Source organism: Scomber scombrus, chromosome 8 (assembly GCF_963691925.1).
Source record: "Scomber scombrus chromosome 8, fScoSco1.1, whole genome shotgun sequence".
NCBI classification, from domain to species: Eukaryota; Metazoa; Chordata; class Actinopteri; order Scombriformes; family Scombridae; genus Scomber; species Scomber scombrus.
In genome coordinates this window covers 15,245,319-15,259,074 of record NC_084977.1, presented here as the reverse complement: position 1 = coordinate 15,259,074, position 13,756 = coordinate 15,245,319, and the positions used below count along the sequence as shown (strand labels likewise).

The following is a 13,756-nucleotide window of genomic DNA, read 5'->3' as shown; positions in this document are numbered from 1 at the left end:
GTAGTGGTGCTTAAGCTACTGATTGAATTTTAGGCCAAAGCAGCCCATGAGCTTAAATTGATGAAAATAATATTCTGGTATTATTATAATACTTGAACAAATGAACAAAAGATTAAATTATCTCACTATGACCATGCTCAACAGATAATATCAGTTTACATTTAACAAACAATGAATTCATTATAGAAAGATTAAATGGCATAGACTGACTTGATTTTAGGCTTGACTACAAGGAAACTTAACATACAGTGTCTGTTATATGCTGAGATCAGATTGCCCCCAAGAGGAACTGCTTCTTGAAGCAAGGTACCATTAAAGCACAAACACAATGCAATGTTCATGTGATGAAGCAAGAAAAAAGGTTTTTAAGCTGCTCAGTCCCATGTGATGACTCACTTCCTTGAAGCGGCCTGACAACAAGTGTGTCATCTGAAAATGTAAAAATGTGCCTGACCTTGTACTCACTTCTACAGTCGTGGGTAATGGTGCAACGCTCTGGATACATAACAACAACTCTCTAACGCTTTGAGGGTTCACACAGGGTATGTGCGCACAGTTTGCTTAGGATAGGAATCAAAGAAAAAAGGAAGTTGAAAAATGTAAGAAAGCTTGGACAAATAGACTAGACAGACCTGCACAACTTCTGTATGTTCATTGATTTTTATCCTGTTATTCTGACAAACTCTAATGTCATTAATATTTTATTGTCTTCTACAAACCACACACACACACACACACACACACACACACACACACACACACACACACACACACACACACACACACACAGATATGATAATGGGGACAAGTAGGGATTTGTGTTACATTTTTATTATGCTGCATTTTTTCTGATGCTTTGGCAATAATTGTAATTTCAATTCATGTTAATCAAGCAGCAGAGAAAGAAACAGAGCGATGATGAAGATGTGCTCCTCCATTTTGTCATCCTTGTTTTGTTCTCCAGAAGTGATCTCAGTACACAATTACATCCTTACACAAATGACAATACAAGCTGAATCAACATAGCTGATAATACTGTGTCATAAAAACTTGAATATTACTTTATATTTTTAATATATTGTATAAGTTCATATGGAGAATATATATTGTATTGCTGGTGTGTTATATTGTTTTAGTTTGTAGTGTTTTGTAAAGATAGCAGAAGTGGTGCAACTTAAATATGTAATAAAAAAAAAAAAAGTGTTACAGTTTTTTGGACACACAAATTTGCACACCAAGAATAGCAAGCTACCATGCAAGGTGCAGTCCCCCAATCAGTCATCACAAGCTGTACCTCCTGAACCACAGCTGCACCCCAAATGTCTCTTCACTTAAAGCAGAAAATACTTTTTTGAGGTTATATAACAGTCTGAGGCTCTCTTTATACAACTCACACTATGAGGCTGCAGACAATATACCAAGCCAATAGTTTAACCGGTAGTTATACAAGAGAATATACGTGGCTCTCAGAATCCAAAAACTTTTCTGACCAAAATTATTATTATTAGTTAATGTTATTGTGTTGCATACTTTTTATTTTTGGCATCCAGATTGAGCTTTTAAATGTGTGTTTGGTCTCCTCTTTACCCACATTTGTATGCTGTCACTGTGCCTCTCTCTCCTCTCCCTCTCTCCCTCAGTTGTTGAGTCTCTTTAAATTAAATTAAAGAGTAAGATCTAGACCTGCTCCAGTAAAAAGTGCATTGAGATCAATTTTGTTGTGATGTGGCGTTATGTGGATAAATGTATAAACAGCCAGAAACAACGATGTCTAGACAACACTATGGAACTGAACAGAACAAAACAGGGATTTAATAAAACAAAATATTGGCACAAAGGCATGAGCTGAAAGGCAGAAGCAAGAGAAACAACAATGAAACTCCAAGTTATCATCTTCATCCTCCTCTTCTTCCTCCTGCTCTAGCCTGTGTGAGAGAAAACACATGGGTGAGTTTAAACACGTGTGTAGTGAAAGGTAATACCTGAAGATACAGACATGTTATATGAAACATAACCATTAGCACACTCATCCATATAAGGTATAGAAAAAATAAACCTGATTATGTTTATTACAATGAATTACCTTAAAGCGTTTTTAAGAATCAACTCACCCATGCTATAAAAATAGAGCTGCGTCAGTTATGTCACCACTCTTTCAGCCAATCCGGGCACTATACAGCAAACTCGTCCTCACATGACTCCCGGAGTGAAGCCCATATATGGTTAACTCCTCCTTCCTCTTTTTCTTTTTTTCTAAAAACAACACCCTGCCCACCTCGTTCCTAGCCTCGCCTACAGGCCTGCACATTGGACCGTTTCATTAATTCATTTGAAAAATGTTTCTGGTTTCTCGAGGAAACATTCAGACATCCTTACATTACCTAGGCAAAGATATCTCTCTTATGAGGTGACTATAATTCAAATTCTCACTAAGTTAACCTCCCTTGACATTGTGTTTTGACACAGAGCTATAATAAGCAGAAGAAAATTATGTTAGTATGATCACAGGCCTAACGCGCTGCTATGTTTTCTGCAGTGCATCTTCAAAAAAGAGTCTGTACAGACTGACGTGGGACAGAGGCAGAGAGGAGGCTGTAGATAAAGACACCACACTTGAAGATTATCTTTATTCATGTCCCCATATTTGCCAATGGACACGCGCACAAAGTAACGTCAACAAATAAAGGTTATTATAAATGGTGAGCAAGAGGTCATTCTCTGAGCTGAAATCTTTAAATTACAGTCCTGCTGTCAGTAATGATTATGTCCGAAATAAGTTTGTGAAAGTTAACTACACATATGCGCATATTAATATGCATCAACACAGCTAAATGTGTGGGCAAAACTCGTCATTTTAAGCCATAATTAAAAGTGTCTAGCTGATAAAAACACTTATTTCATTCATTCGATTTTTACACACACAGTGCAAATAACCTACTAAAATATTCTTCAATAATTTTTTAGACAAAGCAGAATTACAAGACTGATTTAGTAATCGGGTTGTGGTTAAATTGTGGTACGGCACTGCAAAGAAGAAAGAAATGTATATATATATATATATATATATATATATATATATATATATATATATATATATATATATATATATATATATATATATATATATATATATATATTTTAAAACTTTTGGTATATTGCATTTGATATGTTTGTTGATATATTGTATATTATTTGATTGATTGATCTTTATTGTCTCCCCCAAGATAAATTAATCTTGGGCATACGAAAAGAAAAGTACCGGCATCTCACATCAACACACAGGTTACAGTCACACTTAGCTCTTTACATAAACATAAAACACAGAATACACATAATGCATAAAATATCTAGTAGAAGACACTGTACAGTAGGACAATGGTCTACCCTCCCTCCACCCATCCCCACACACGCACATTCACACGCGCACACACACTACAATATAAATAAATGTAAATTTGTAATCATCTGTCAGTGTAAGTGATTTTTTGTACTGCTTTGGCAATATAGTTTTCTGATCTGTCATGCCAATAAAGTTTATTTGAATTTGAAATTGAAAGCAGAAATAGATATAAAAAAAATAGAAAGATATAAAAGATATAAGAAATAACAGAAATATAGAGGACAATAACAGCTTCAGTTTAATTAGAGCTGCAGGGCTCTCACTTCGATACACGCACTCGTATTTGTCACTTATGGGAGTACTTAACTTGGCCTACACATTAAACAAGAGCAAAACAAATTTAACCGCACACACACACACACACACAGAGAGAGAGAGAGAGAGAGAGAGAGAGAGAGAGAGAGAGAGAGAGAGAGAGAGAGAAAGAGAGAGAGAGAGAGAGAGAGAGAGAGAAAGAGAGAGAGAGAGAGAGAGAGAGAGAGAGAGAGAGAGAGAGAGCTAGAAGGCAAGGCTTTTACTTTCGATATCCACTGGAAGTTGAGTCGAGGCTAAAAACGTTTGGTCAATATACAGCCTGCACAGCAACAGGTCTCAAGTTAATTTAACCTGAAGACGTGGTAGTTTATTCTGACTGTACATATCAACATATATCACAAATCAAAACATTACAGCATGCCACAACTACACTTTCAGATGTGCGGAAAATGATTCATTTCTTTTTATACCTTGTCATACTGACACCACGACTAACAGAGACACTGCAGTCAGACAGCATAACATGTAAGCATATCACAGAGCGTTTGTTTTCAGACTGAAAAGGCGGTTGGCAACGTAATATAACACTGAGCTTAGTTAAAAAAAGAAAAAGAAAAAGAAAAACACCTCGTGTTTCATTTGTATTCTTGTAGGCTCTATATGAGTATATTCCAGTTTGCTGGAGATATGCGACAATAAATTATACCCAAAAGGAAATAGCTGTAATTTAATGTGACGAACCGTTTATGAGAAGTATAAAATCTGCAAATACTTTAGGCTATTAAGCATGGTTTTAAATATGGTTATTGTTGTTTTAAATTCAGAATCTCATTTTCTTTATTATATAGTGAAATTAACCTGTTGTCTTTATTATAGCTACTGATTAAACTCACGTGACACCCTAATTGGCTGCTCTTTAAATTGTCGGGAATACAAACGCAGTAAACTATGCTTAGACTCAACTAGAGTCTAGATTCGGCTAGTTTTTACACACAGCATATAGGAATTATGATTATAATAATTGCCAAATTTGGATATTGAAAAGCTCATAAACCTATATTAGACCTATTCTCAGGCGACATTTTTGCTCTGCCATGGTGAACAGAATAAAGGCTGCACACGACTAAAAAAAGCACTATAAAGGCTATAAAAAGACTATAAGTGCACACAACTGTTGAAATTCCTGAATTGTCGAAACTGCGACAAGTTATGAAAGTTATGAAGATATTTTCATTCTACACATTATGACCAGATTAGAATGAAATACAGTTCATATTCAAATTAAATTACCCATATATACGATTTTACTTTTTGTGTTTATAGCTGGCACTTAAATGATGCACATGTGCTCATGTTGGTACGAATGAGTTGTACACATTTTGTTGTGTCCTGTAGTGTATTATCTGTGTTTTGTTTTTGTATAGTGTCAAAAAGGGCTACTGTTCATTGTTTTGTGACATTGTTTTTTTTAATGATTATAATGCCACTGTCATTATGTCAAAATGTCACTAATGCCGTTTTTATTAAAATCTGTTGACAATAAACACCTGTTTTATTTACTGTACTATTCAGACTAATGCTTTTTTATTCAATTACATTGATTATACTAAAGTATTTTGTATGTATGTATTTAAATGAGCAGTAATACTCGTATACAGTCATAATATTAATGTTCTGCTGTAAAACACAATTACTATATAATACTGTAAAGCGCAATTACAGTAAATCTGTATTACTGTAAAACTTCGTAACAGTAAAGGTAGACCAGCAACTAACTAGTTACTATTGTAAAAATACAATACAATTTCTAACAGTTTACACAACTGCAACAATTTAGAATTTTTTAAAGATGCAATTTTCTACCAGGCGGATAATGTTAAGGTTTTTCTAAAAGTGAGACTTGGCTTATGGGCAGGAAACTATTTTACTTGACGACATTTTTACAATAAAAAACAAACAAACAAAACAACAAGCAAAAACAAACAATAATTTAGACTAAACACTATCCTAATCGTTTCATTTAGGCCACTCACCTGAGCTCAGATACTGGTCGATGAACGCGGCAGTGTCCGTCCTCTTGTAGTCATGCGCGAGCTGCCCGGCGGTGTTGTTGTGGGTGTTGGACTTTTTGGGGTCCGTGGTGAGTCCGACCAGCAACTTGACCACCTCCAGGTGTCCCTCTTTGGCGGCCAGATGCAGCGGCAGGTTACCTTGTTTATCCACGAGGTTCACATCTGCCCCGTGTTTCACCAGCACGCGCAGGGTATCTATAAATCCTTCGCGCGCTGCGTCGTGAGTCACGGTGAGACCGCAGGCCGGGTCGTGCAGGTTCGGGTTTGCCCCTGCCTCAAGAAGAGCCTCAGCGACGGCGTCGTTTCCCAACTTCACCACCTGCACAAAGGAAAGAGCGAGGAGGAGAATAAACGGACGGGGAAGATGGAGGAAGAGGAGAAGATGTGAAGGTGAATATCTGAGTTCCACCATACTGTCATTTTACTTGAAATAAACTTTAATAGGGATGCGAGGTCTAGCGCCGTTAGTAGAAATGTAGGTTTGTCGCTAATAAAGTTTATTGCAAATGAGATGACCATTTTTAATTAATTCCTCCTATACGCACCAAGGGCACTTGAAATGCTCCTGTCAAGGAACTGAAGGTGTGTAGGAGATTTTACAATCATTTGTTATTTGTTTAACAACTGATTACAACATATAGGCAGGCCTACATGTTAGGCTTATAGTTACCCATCAGATATGATGGTCTATTAACACTTCAGCTTATATGAAAAAGAGACTGAGAAGGCATGAAGCTTTTTTCAACATTCAAACAAAATTATAGCAACATGTGAAAGGAGGTTATTGATCATTTTTAGACATTATTATTATTATTATTATTATTATCATCATCATCATTATAGTAGTACTATTAATACTGAAGTTATCAATAAACACTGAAATGTGCTAACAAAAATTCACTGTATTATTATCATCATTATTATTAGTAGTAGTAGAAGTAGTAGTAGAAGTAATAATAATAAAATTATTGTGCAGCCTGTGGAATGAAAGTAAATTCTTGGCCTGTGCAATTCAAACAAGAACATGTTGTTACTTAGACAGGCCTAGCCACCATTTCCTCATCTCCACCATCTTGTTGTTTCTCTCACATACACACCACATCTAACCCTCAAAGTAACATTTGATTTGTAGCATGCATTTTCTTTACTATAATAATCCTAAAATCGGCCTACTCTTTATATTTGAATAAACTTTTCTCATGGTCATGTGGGGGGAAAAACCTGTACTTGAACTGCATTCAGTTATGAAACTGATAGTAAAAAAAAGGAAAATCTTATTGTTCCATTAAATAAAACACATATTTATTCATAACAAGCCATCCATTTATTATAATTCGACATTTAACAATTAATTACGGTAAAACTACATATTTGAATACTATTTTTGTCAGGGATTTAGTTATTTGACTTAATGTGTCTAAATCAATGGCACAAAATCCAAGTTCCTCTCTGCTACTTGTCTGCATATTTCATTTGAGAACTATTTACATCTATCTACTTTAGACTATTTAATTTTATAAAATGGTGAAAAAAGCATACTAGATAGTTTAACACAAAATGTGCCTCATCCCAAAACTGTGTCTTATTTCCTGTAAGCAGCACATGTAGACAATGGAAGGCTTAACAGGCTGCTGCCACACTACAGCCTGCAAAAAAATAGTAATAAAAAAACAATAAAACAAAGAACAAATACATTTTTTCCAAATTCACTTTGATAGAAACTAATGTGAAAGAGGTATATGTACCAACCTGCAGTGCAGTTCTGTTGGATGTATTAAATCCATTGACATCTGCTCCATTTTGCAGCAAAGTCTTTACTTCAGCTAGTTTTCCACTGGCAGAAGCATTGCAGAGCTCATCTACTGACCTGTAAGCCATTCTTATAAAAAAAATATAAAAAGACAGGAGCCAAGATTTTTCACCAGTTGTGTGGAAAACTACAATCCAGAATGGCAGTCTGCTTAGTTACAACCCATAGGCACCTCCCCTACTACCCTTACATCATACAGGGGCTTGAACTTCACAGCTTTCATACTGGCACTATAAAATAATGACGGGTAATAAAGACACCTAAAAGTAGCATATCTTAAATTATTTCTGGAATAGGACATACCCAATTTATGTTTGTGTGTCATTTCATTTAAACATATTTTGTAATATTGACTAGTGAGGAACTATAGGAGCTATTTTATTTTTTTCAAAATTATTTAGGTCATAACTCACATAACAAATGCTCATGTTTCAGCTTCGCTCCAATACAAACACAATAAACAATGATAAACACTCACTGCGCACACAACACCTATGAAAACTAACGTAACCCAATGCAGCTGCTCTGCCAAAGATTCTGCTACAAATTCTACTATTACAACCCTTGTGCAAACAACATTTTTATTTACCTACCTTTTATTTATCTATTTCTTTGTTTTATTACTGAGGTCTTAACAGATGGTGTTGGTGGTATACTGGAGTATATTATAAAGGTGTTCCTAATATTGTGCCCCCTTTTTACTTTTACGCAACTCCATTCACAAAATTGGACATATATTCTACAGAATGATAGGCTACTTTATAGCATGATACGTTGGCACTTACTGTATACAGGTTATATAGCTTAAGTATGGCATAATGACTTTGAAGCCTAATCAGTAACAGACGGGTAACGTGCTCCCCCTTACTTTACTTTTTACTATATTTAAAAATTTGGAGACGTATATTTTACACAATAATAGGATACTGTACAGGATGATACTTTGGCATAGCAGCTTATATAGCCTCATTCTGGCATAGCCTAATGACTTCAGGCCAGGGTTAATCAGCAACAGGCGGGTAATAGATGGTTCTGTGATGTGCGCACTTGAACTCCAAATTCAAGTTTTTCTACGAGGGCACCTGTAGAGTTATACAAACAATCCAGCAAACACATCTACTTCATCTGTCAGATACTGTAGGCCTACTCAGATTTTATTATTTATGGTATTGTAGGTCATAATTATGTAGTAACAATAATTAATGCTGTCTTGTGATCTGATGAATTGTCTGTAACCTGGACAATGTTTAAAAAACAAACACACAAACAACAAAACAACCTAACTGCTAGCTTTGTGTGTTTATGTACAACCCCCCCGCCCCCCCACCTCCCCTCCTCCTCTAGCTATATCTACAATCTCCAGCAGCAACACTTATTTACAGTTACAGCCATTTTTTCTACACCTGTAACCACAAGCTTATAGTAACTATGGTAACATCAGCTTGAATTTATAGAGTTGATGTTAAAAGCTCTCACTTTAAATTAAAATTAGAAATGAAATGAGGTCATCAGGTGCCACCCTTTTTCCTACCGAGACGAGCACTTCAAAAAAGCAACACATAAATATTGCATCAGATAAATAAATAGCCTCATGAATGGCTACATCTGCGCATAAGCTAGTATGAAAAATGTGATGTTACTCACGGTCACTTCCCGCTCATTTTCAAAGATGTTGCCAACATGTATTAAGTGCGTTTCATCATAGGATACCACCCTGTTATAATGTTCAAGCATTCAGTGGCTCAGAGCGACAGCAGCGACACAGCATGGACCACAATCACTGCGATAGAGACTACTTTCATTTTCAAAAACACACCGACCGAATTTATTGATGATCCTCCAGCATGAAACCACTGTCACATCGATGTCCGATTATATTGGTCTGAATCTCACAGTCTAAATGCCCAAAACAAAGTGCACTGCCTTCTGACGAAATATCCATAACATCGCAAAAGATCGCTATTTTGAAGTGTAGATGAGCTTTGGGAAAGAGGATGTTTGTCCTCACAGTTTAGCTGATAGAAAAATATTTGAAAAACTTACCGAAAAAAATGAGATGGCTTGATTGGATGAGGAGTCAATGGGGGTAGGCGGGGAGCGTTTGAAAAGAAACCATTGGTGAAAACTAAAGCATGATGCTGTTACAAAGCAACTGTTTTAAAGGTGCCCGCATTCATTTTTAGAGATGTAGATATTTTATTCCAGTGAACAGTCACATTGTAGCATGTTGATAAAAAAATCAGTCTCTTCTGCTTAATCCATAACATAGTATATAATAATTATAATTTCCAGTAAAAAAGGAGGAGAGGATATTTTTATTGTGTCATCGCTACTGTCAACACTTTCCTTTCCTTATGCTGCCCTCTGGTGATGAGAGTTATTAACACCTCGAAGTCAGGTTTGGCAGCACTGGGGTCAGGTGTAAGGACGCACTGTATCCTCAAATAAAGAATGCATGCGCCACTTTTCACACATATAGTAAGACAACATGTACCCTTAAACATGATTTATTCATCAGGCATTTATTAGATATGTTTACTATGGCACGTTTATGTATATGTGAAAAAAATAGACCAAAAAAAGACAATGATAAGGTCAAATCAGGTCATCTGACTAAGGTGTGACAGGTCAACAGCCTTTTAGGTATTCAACATGGTGTATATGTGGCTGTTCGTAAGGACACAAAGGTTGATTTTATTTTGTGTTTCATTTTAATTATTGAGGTGGACGCGCATGTGTCAACGTGTGCATTCATTATTGAATTGGTAGCCTAATTTATTTGCACAAACGCCAGTCAGCACCTGTGTGCGAAAGAAAATCGAAGTTTTTCACTCTTCCTATTGCCCTTTGGCCCCAACCCTTTGCAAAAGTGGGGTGGTGTAAATGATACAAATCCATCATCTCCAAAAGACATAATGAGATTTACACTGGTTCAAAGCAAATGTTTAGGCTACTAGGCCCTATGTGTCCCCTTATACCTCGGTGCCGTATCCCATCAGATTGTGTCGAAGTCTGTCCCCTTCATGAGTTTTGCCCTAACCCTGCACCCAACCTGATCCTAAACAACAACCAGTTATTACTTCTACGCCTTACCCCAACTCTATGGGAAACACAATTTTTAACAGGGGGAACATCTATTCGAGGGGGGAATACACTTTTACACACGAGCTGCATCACTGTCTCATACTAGGCCTTTATCAAGGATCCTTCCCTAGTCTTTCCCTCCTCCCCCCCCCCCCCCCCCCCCCCCCCCCTCTCTCTCTCTCTCTCTCTCTCTCTCTCTCTCTCTCTCTCTCTCTCTCTCTCTCTCTCTCTCTCTCTCTCTCTCTCTCTCTCTCTCTCTCTCCTTCTATGTCCATTATCATAATCATAGGCTTGGCCCTCTTCTCCCTAGGTAATGTTTACTTTTTGCTACTTTAAAAAAGTTTGTGCTGTCATTATTAGCTGAATGTGGAGTCAAGGTTACAGGCATATCTTTTTACGCACGTAGTCTTGACTTTAACGCATTTGCCCTATCTGTTTTAAGGATTGTGTCCTGTCTTCTGGTCTGCTGCAGCGTTGGGCAAAGTTAGAACTAACTTTAAATTGAATAAACCATAGTATAGCATCACGTGTAAGGCAGTATAATATACATGTTTAGATGATTGTGTGTTACTTTAAACTGCATTTGCACAGCTCGTTCTATATCACATTACAACTCTGGAGATATTTGGGACAAAATCACATCAAATCCGAGATTAAAAGCTATGCGCTAGTTGTTATGGTGCTCGGGTAGTGAATGTATTTGGGGACACTTGGCTTAGAAACATATCCAGTCATGCGGCTCAAAGCGTTTGGGGGGCTCTTTCATACCGTCAGCCATCAGACTGTACAACACCACAGCACCCTGTACCTCCTACTCCCACTAAAAAAACTGATGCTGTCCTTACTGTGTAAATCCCAGCAACATTGCGGACATGTATTTAATATCATGATCTTCTGCACATTGCACGTATTGCTGATTTATTTACACAGAGACGGTTTACTGTACCCTGCCAACCACTATACTGCTGTGTCAATTTGAATTTCTCCCAATGGGGTGATCAATAAAGATACATTTTATGTTATCTTATCTTATCTAATTGTAGCCTATTAATAGCCTATATTTCTAAGCCCTTTGTGAAAACTGGACAAAATAACACGGGTCAATAAACTGTACAGAGTGAACACAGACTGAAACGACTCTTTAGTAATGCGGGAGATAGTAATATTGTCTTTTTTTTAGTGGCGAAAGCAACTACAAAAAGTCCACTGTGAGTATCAACCTCACGTCCTCGGGTCGATTTTTTTTTTTGTTTTTTTTTTTACAGCATCAGCGACCACTTTACGTCAGGCGTAAAGCAATGGACTAGCTGACAATAATAAGAGATAACTGAGCACTGTAACGCTACTTTACTGAATTTTTACCTATCTGACGCCGTGAAATCCCGATAAAGCTCAGTATTTTCAACTTGCCATCTCTCACTCGTCGCCACGTGTGAGAAAAAGTGTTTATTAGTTATTCAGTGTCCCTCTGTGAGGCGAGGAAAGCGACGGGAGCCAAGTGGAAGAAGAATCGCTTTTAGCCAGTCATTGCCATGGCCTCCGAGAGCGGCGATAACAACATGGATAGAGAGATGATTCTGGCTGACTTTCAGGTGTGTCTCTCCCGCACGTCCCCAAATATTACTCTCAGTAGTCAGTAATGTGTCTGCCGGTCGTTGAATTGACTCAGGCTACTGTCAACAGCAGCACACACGACCTGTCTGGCGTCGTAAACAGCAGAGCAGTTTTCAGTAGCTAAGTTAGCACACCGAGCTAAATCACTGACAGCCTGCTAACTGACTCTCAAGGCAACCGTGTAGCTGAGAGCTCGATAACTACATACCAGATAACACTTTCCCCAAAACTGTCAATCTAGACAGTAGGATAAAATGGTGTGGGTTTTTTTTTTTTTTTTGTTAATTTTTTTCTGTTGTAAATTTGCTAGATTGAAAGCTAACGGTGATGTGGTTAGCTTAATGGAGGGGCTACTACGACGCTCACGGCAACTTGTTTACACACTGTCAGGGTTTGTTTTCTCATCTTCGTCAGAAACGGTGTCTCCCCCCTCGAAGATATTGGATTTCTAGCTCCCTTTGCAGGTATTTAGGGAAGTATTTTGATAGTGAGGAAACCCACAGGATGCCAGAATATGCTTCTACTCCAAATTTTTAGTAATTTAGCATCCTGTTAATTTGGCTTCTCTGTTTAATGACATCAATATTAACCACAGGCCTTCTATTTTGTCCCCTCCCCTTATGGGTTTTTTTACTGTAGTCGTGTGTTTTGGTAATATTTGACAGCAGGCCTAACCAGTGCAGGTTCTCCTCTCTTGACTAATTTGCTTTGGATGCTATGATGAGAGTGATTTTAAAACAACTTATCACATAGAGCAGATTGAGGTTGTAGGGCACACATTTTAATTTACTTGACTTTATGCTACACTGGGATCTTTTTCTGCCACATTTTAAAATCGTGTCTAGTGTCCTTATTTATCATACTGTTCTGCAATGCCAAGACATCGAGGGAATCCTTTTTATTTCTTAATGTATGAGCTTTGTGACATTGTGTAATATGATGTGGAGAGATCTGATTTTAAAGTTTTATAACAGCAATAGGTACAGTTAAAATTACATGCTCTTCAAACAGGCACACGAGCCACCTAATATATGAAGTAGGCCTACTATTTTTTGTGTTTTTGTTTGACACAAGGGAAACAAAAAGAAATATACACAGTGTGACCAATTTGTCAAACACAAAAAAGAAAGTCCAGAAACAAATGGAGCCATAGAAACAAAGATGGGAGACTACCAGCAAATGACAATATATACAATACATACTATATGTTTTATGAGAAAACAAATAAAACAGAGATAGCATTTATCACTTAGTGTTTACTGTTAGATGCAAAGGCATTTTAAACCATCATCACTTTTAAGCTAAAAACTAAAATTCTTTCTTTAGCAGATGATTTTAACTAGGCACAATGCTGCTGTTTTTATGTGTCACCTGTTGCTGATAGATGACATAGATTGTTTTTTTTACAGCTCTGTTTTACATGATATAGGTTGTACATTTCTGAACAAACACATTAAAGACATCACAAGCACTGATTCATTAAAACAGAGATAAAACAGAACAATTTTACGATCAGTTTAA

The 13,756-nt window shown here is 37.0% G+C and overlaps 2 protein-coding genes across 2 annotated transcripts in view; one reads left to right on the top strand and one right to left on the bottom strand.

The window, feature by feature from the left end:
• Window positions 1–1,879: 1,879 nt before the first annotated feature.
• On the bottom strand, window positions 1,880–7,605 carry cdkn2c (cyclin-dependent kinase inhibitor 2C (p18, inhibits CDK4)). The gene is made up of 3 exons (XM_062424612.1): window positions 7,477–7,605; window positions 5,689–6,046; window positions 1,880–1,925 (listed from the first exon to the last, which is right to left on the bottom strand). Exons 1-3 carry the CDS (start codon window positions 7,603–7,605, stop codon window positions 1,921–1,923), a joined length of 492 nt encoding a protein of 163 aa, XP_062280596.1. The 3' UTR covers window positions 1,880–1,920.
• A 4,333-nt stretch (window positions 7,606–11,938) lies between these two features.
• The window catches only part of faf1 (Fas (TNFRSF6) associated factor 1), a 61,129-nt gene continuing 59,311 nt past the window's right edge, over window positions 11,939–13,756 (top strand). The window contains exon 1 of the mRNA XM_062424995.1: window positions 11,939–12,213. Coding sequence (XP_062280979.1) covers window positions 12,154–12,213 — 60 coding nt within the window. The 5' untranslated portion in view covers window positions 11,939–12,153. The remainder of the gene's footprint in view (window positions 12,214–13,756) is intronic.

Bases quoted from the DNA above. Each gene is read 5' to 3' on its own strand.
- cdkn2c (XM_062424612.1), bottom strand. From the start codon at position 7,605: ATGGCTTACAGGTCAGTAGATGAGCTCTGCAATGCTTCTGCCAGTGGA. The intron at 6,047-7,476 runs GTTGGTACATAT...TCCTTTGTGCAG, and splicing joins CCAACAGAACTGCACTGCAG to GTGGTGAAGTTGGGAAACGA.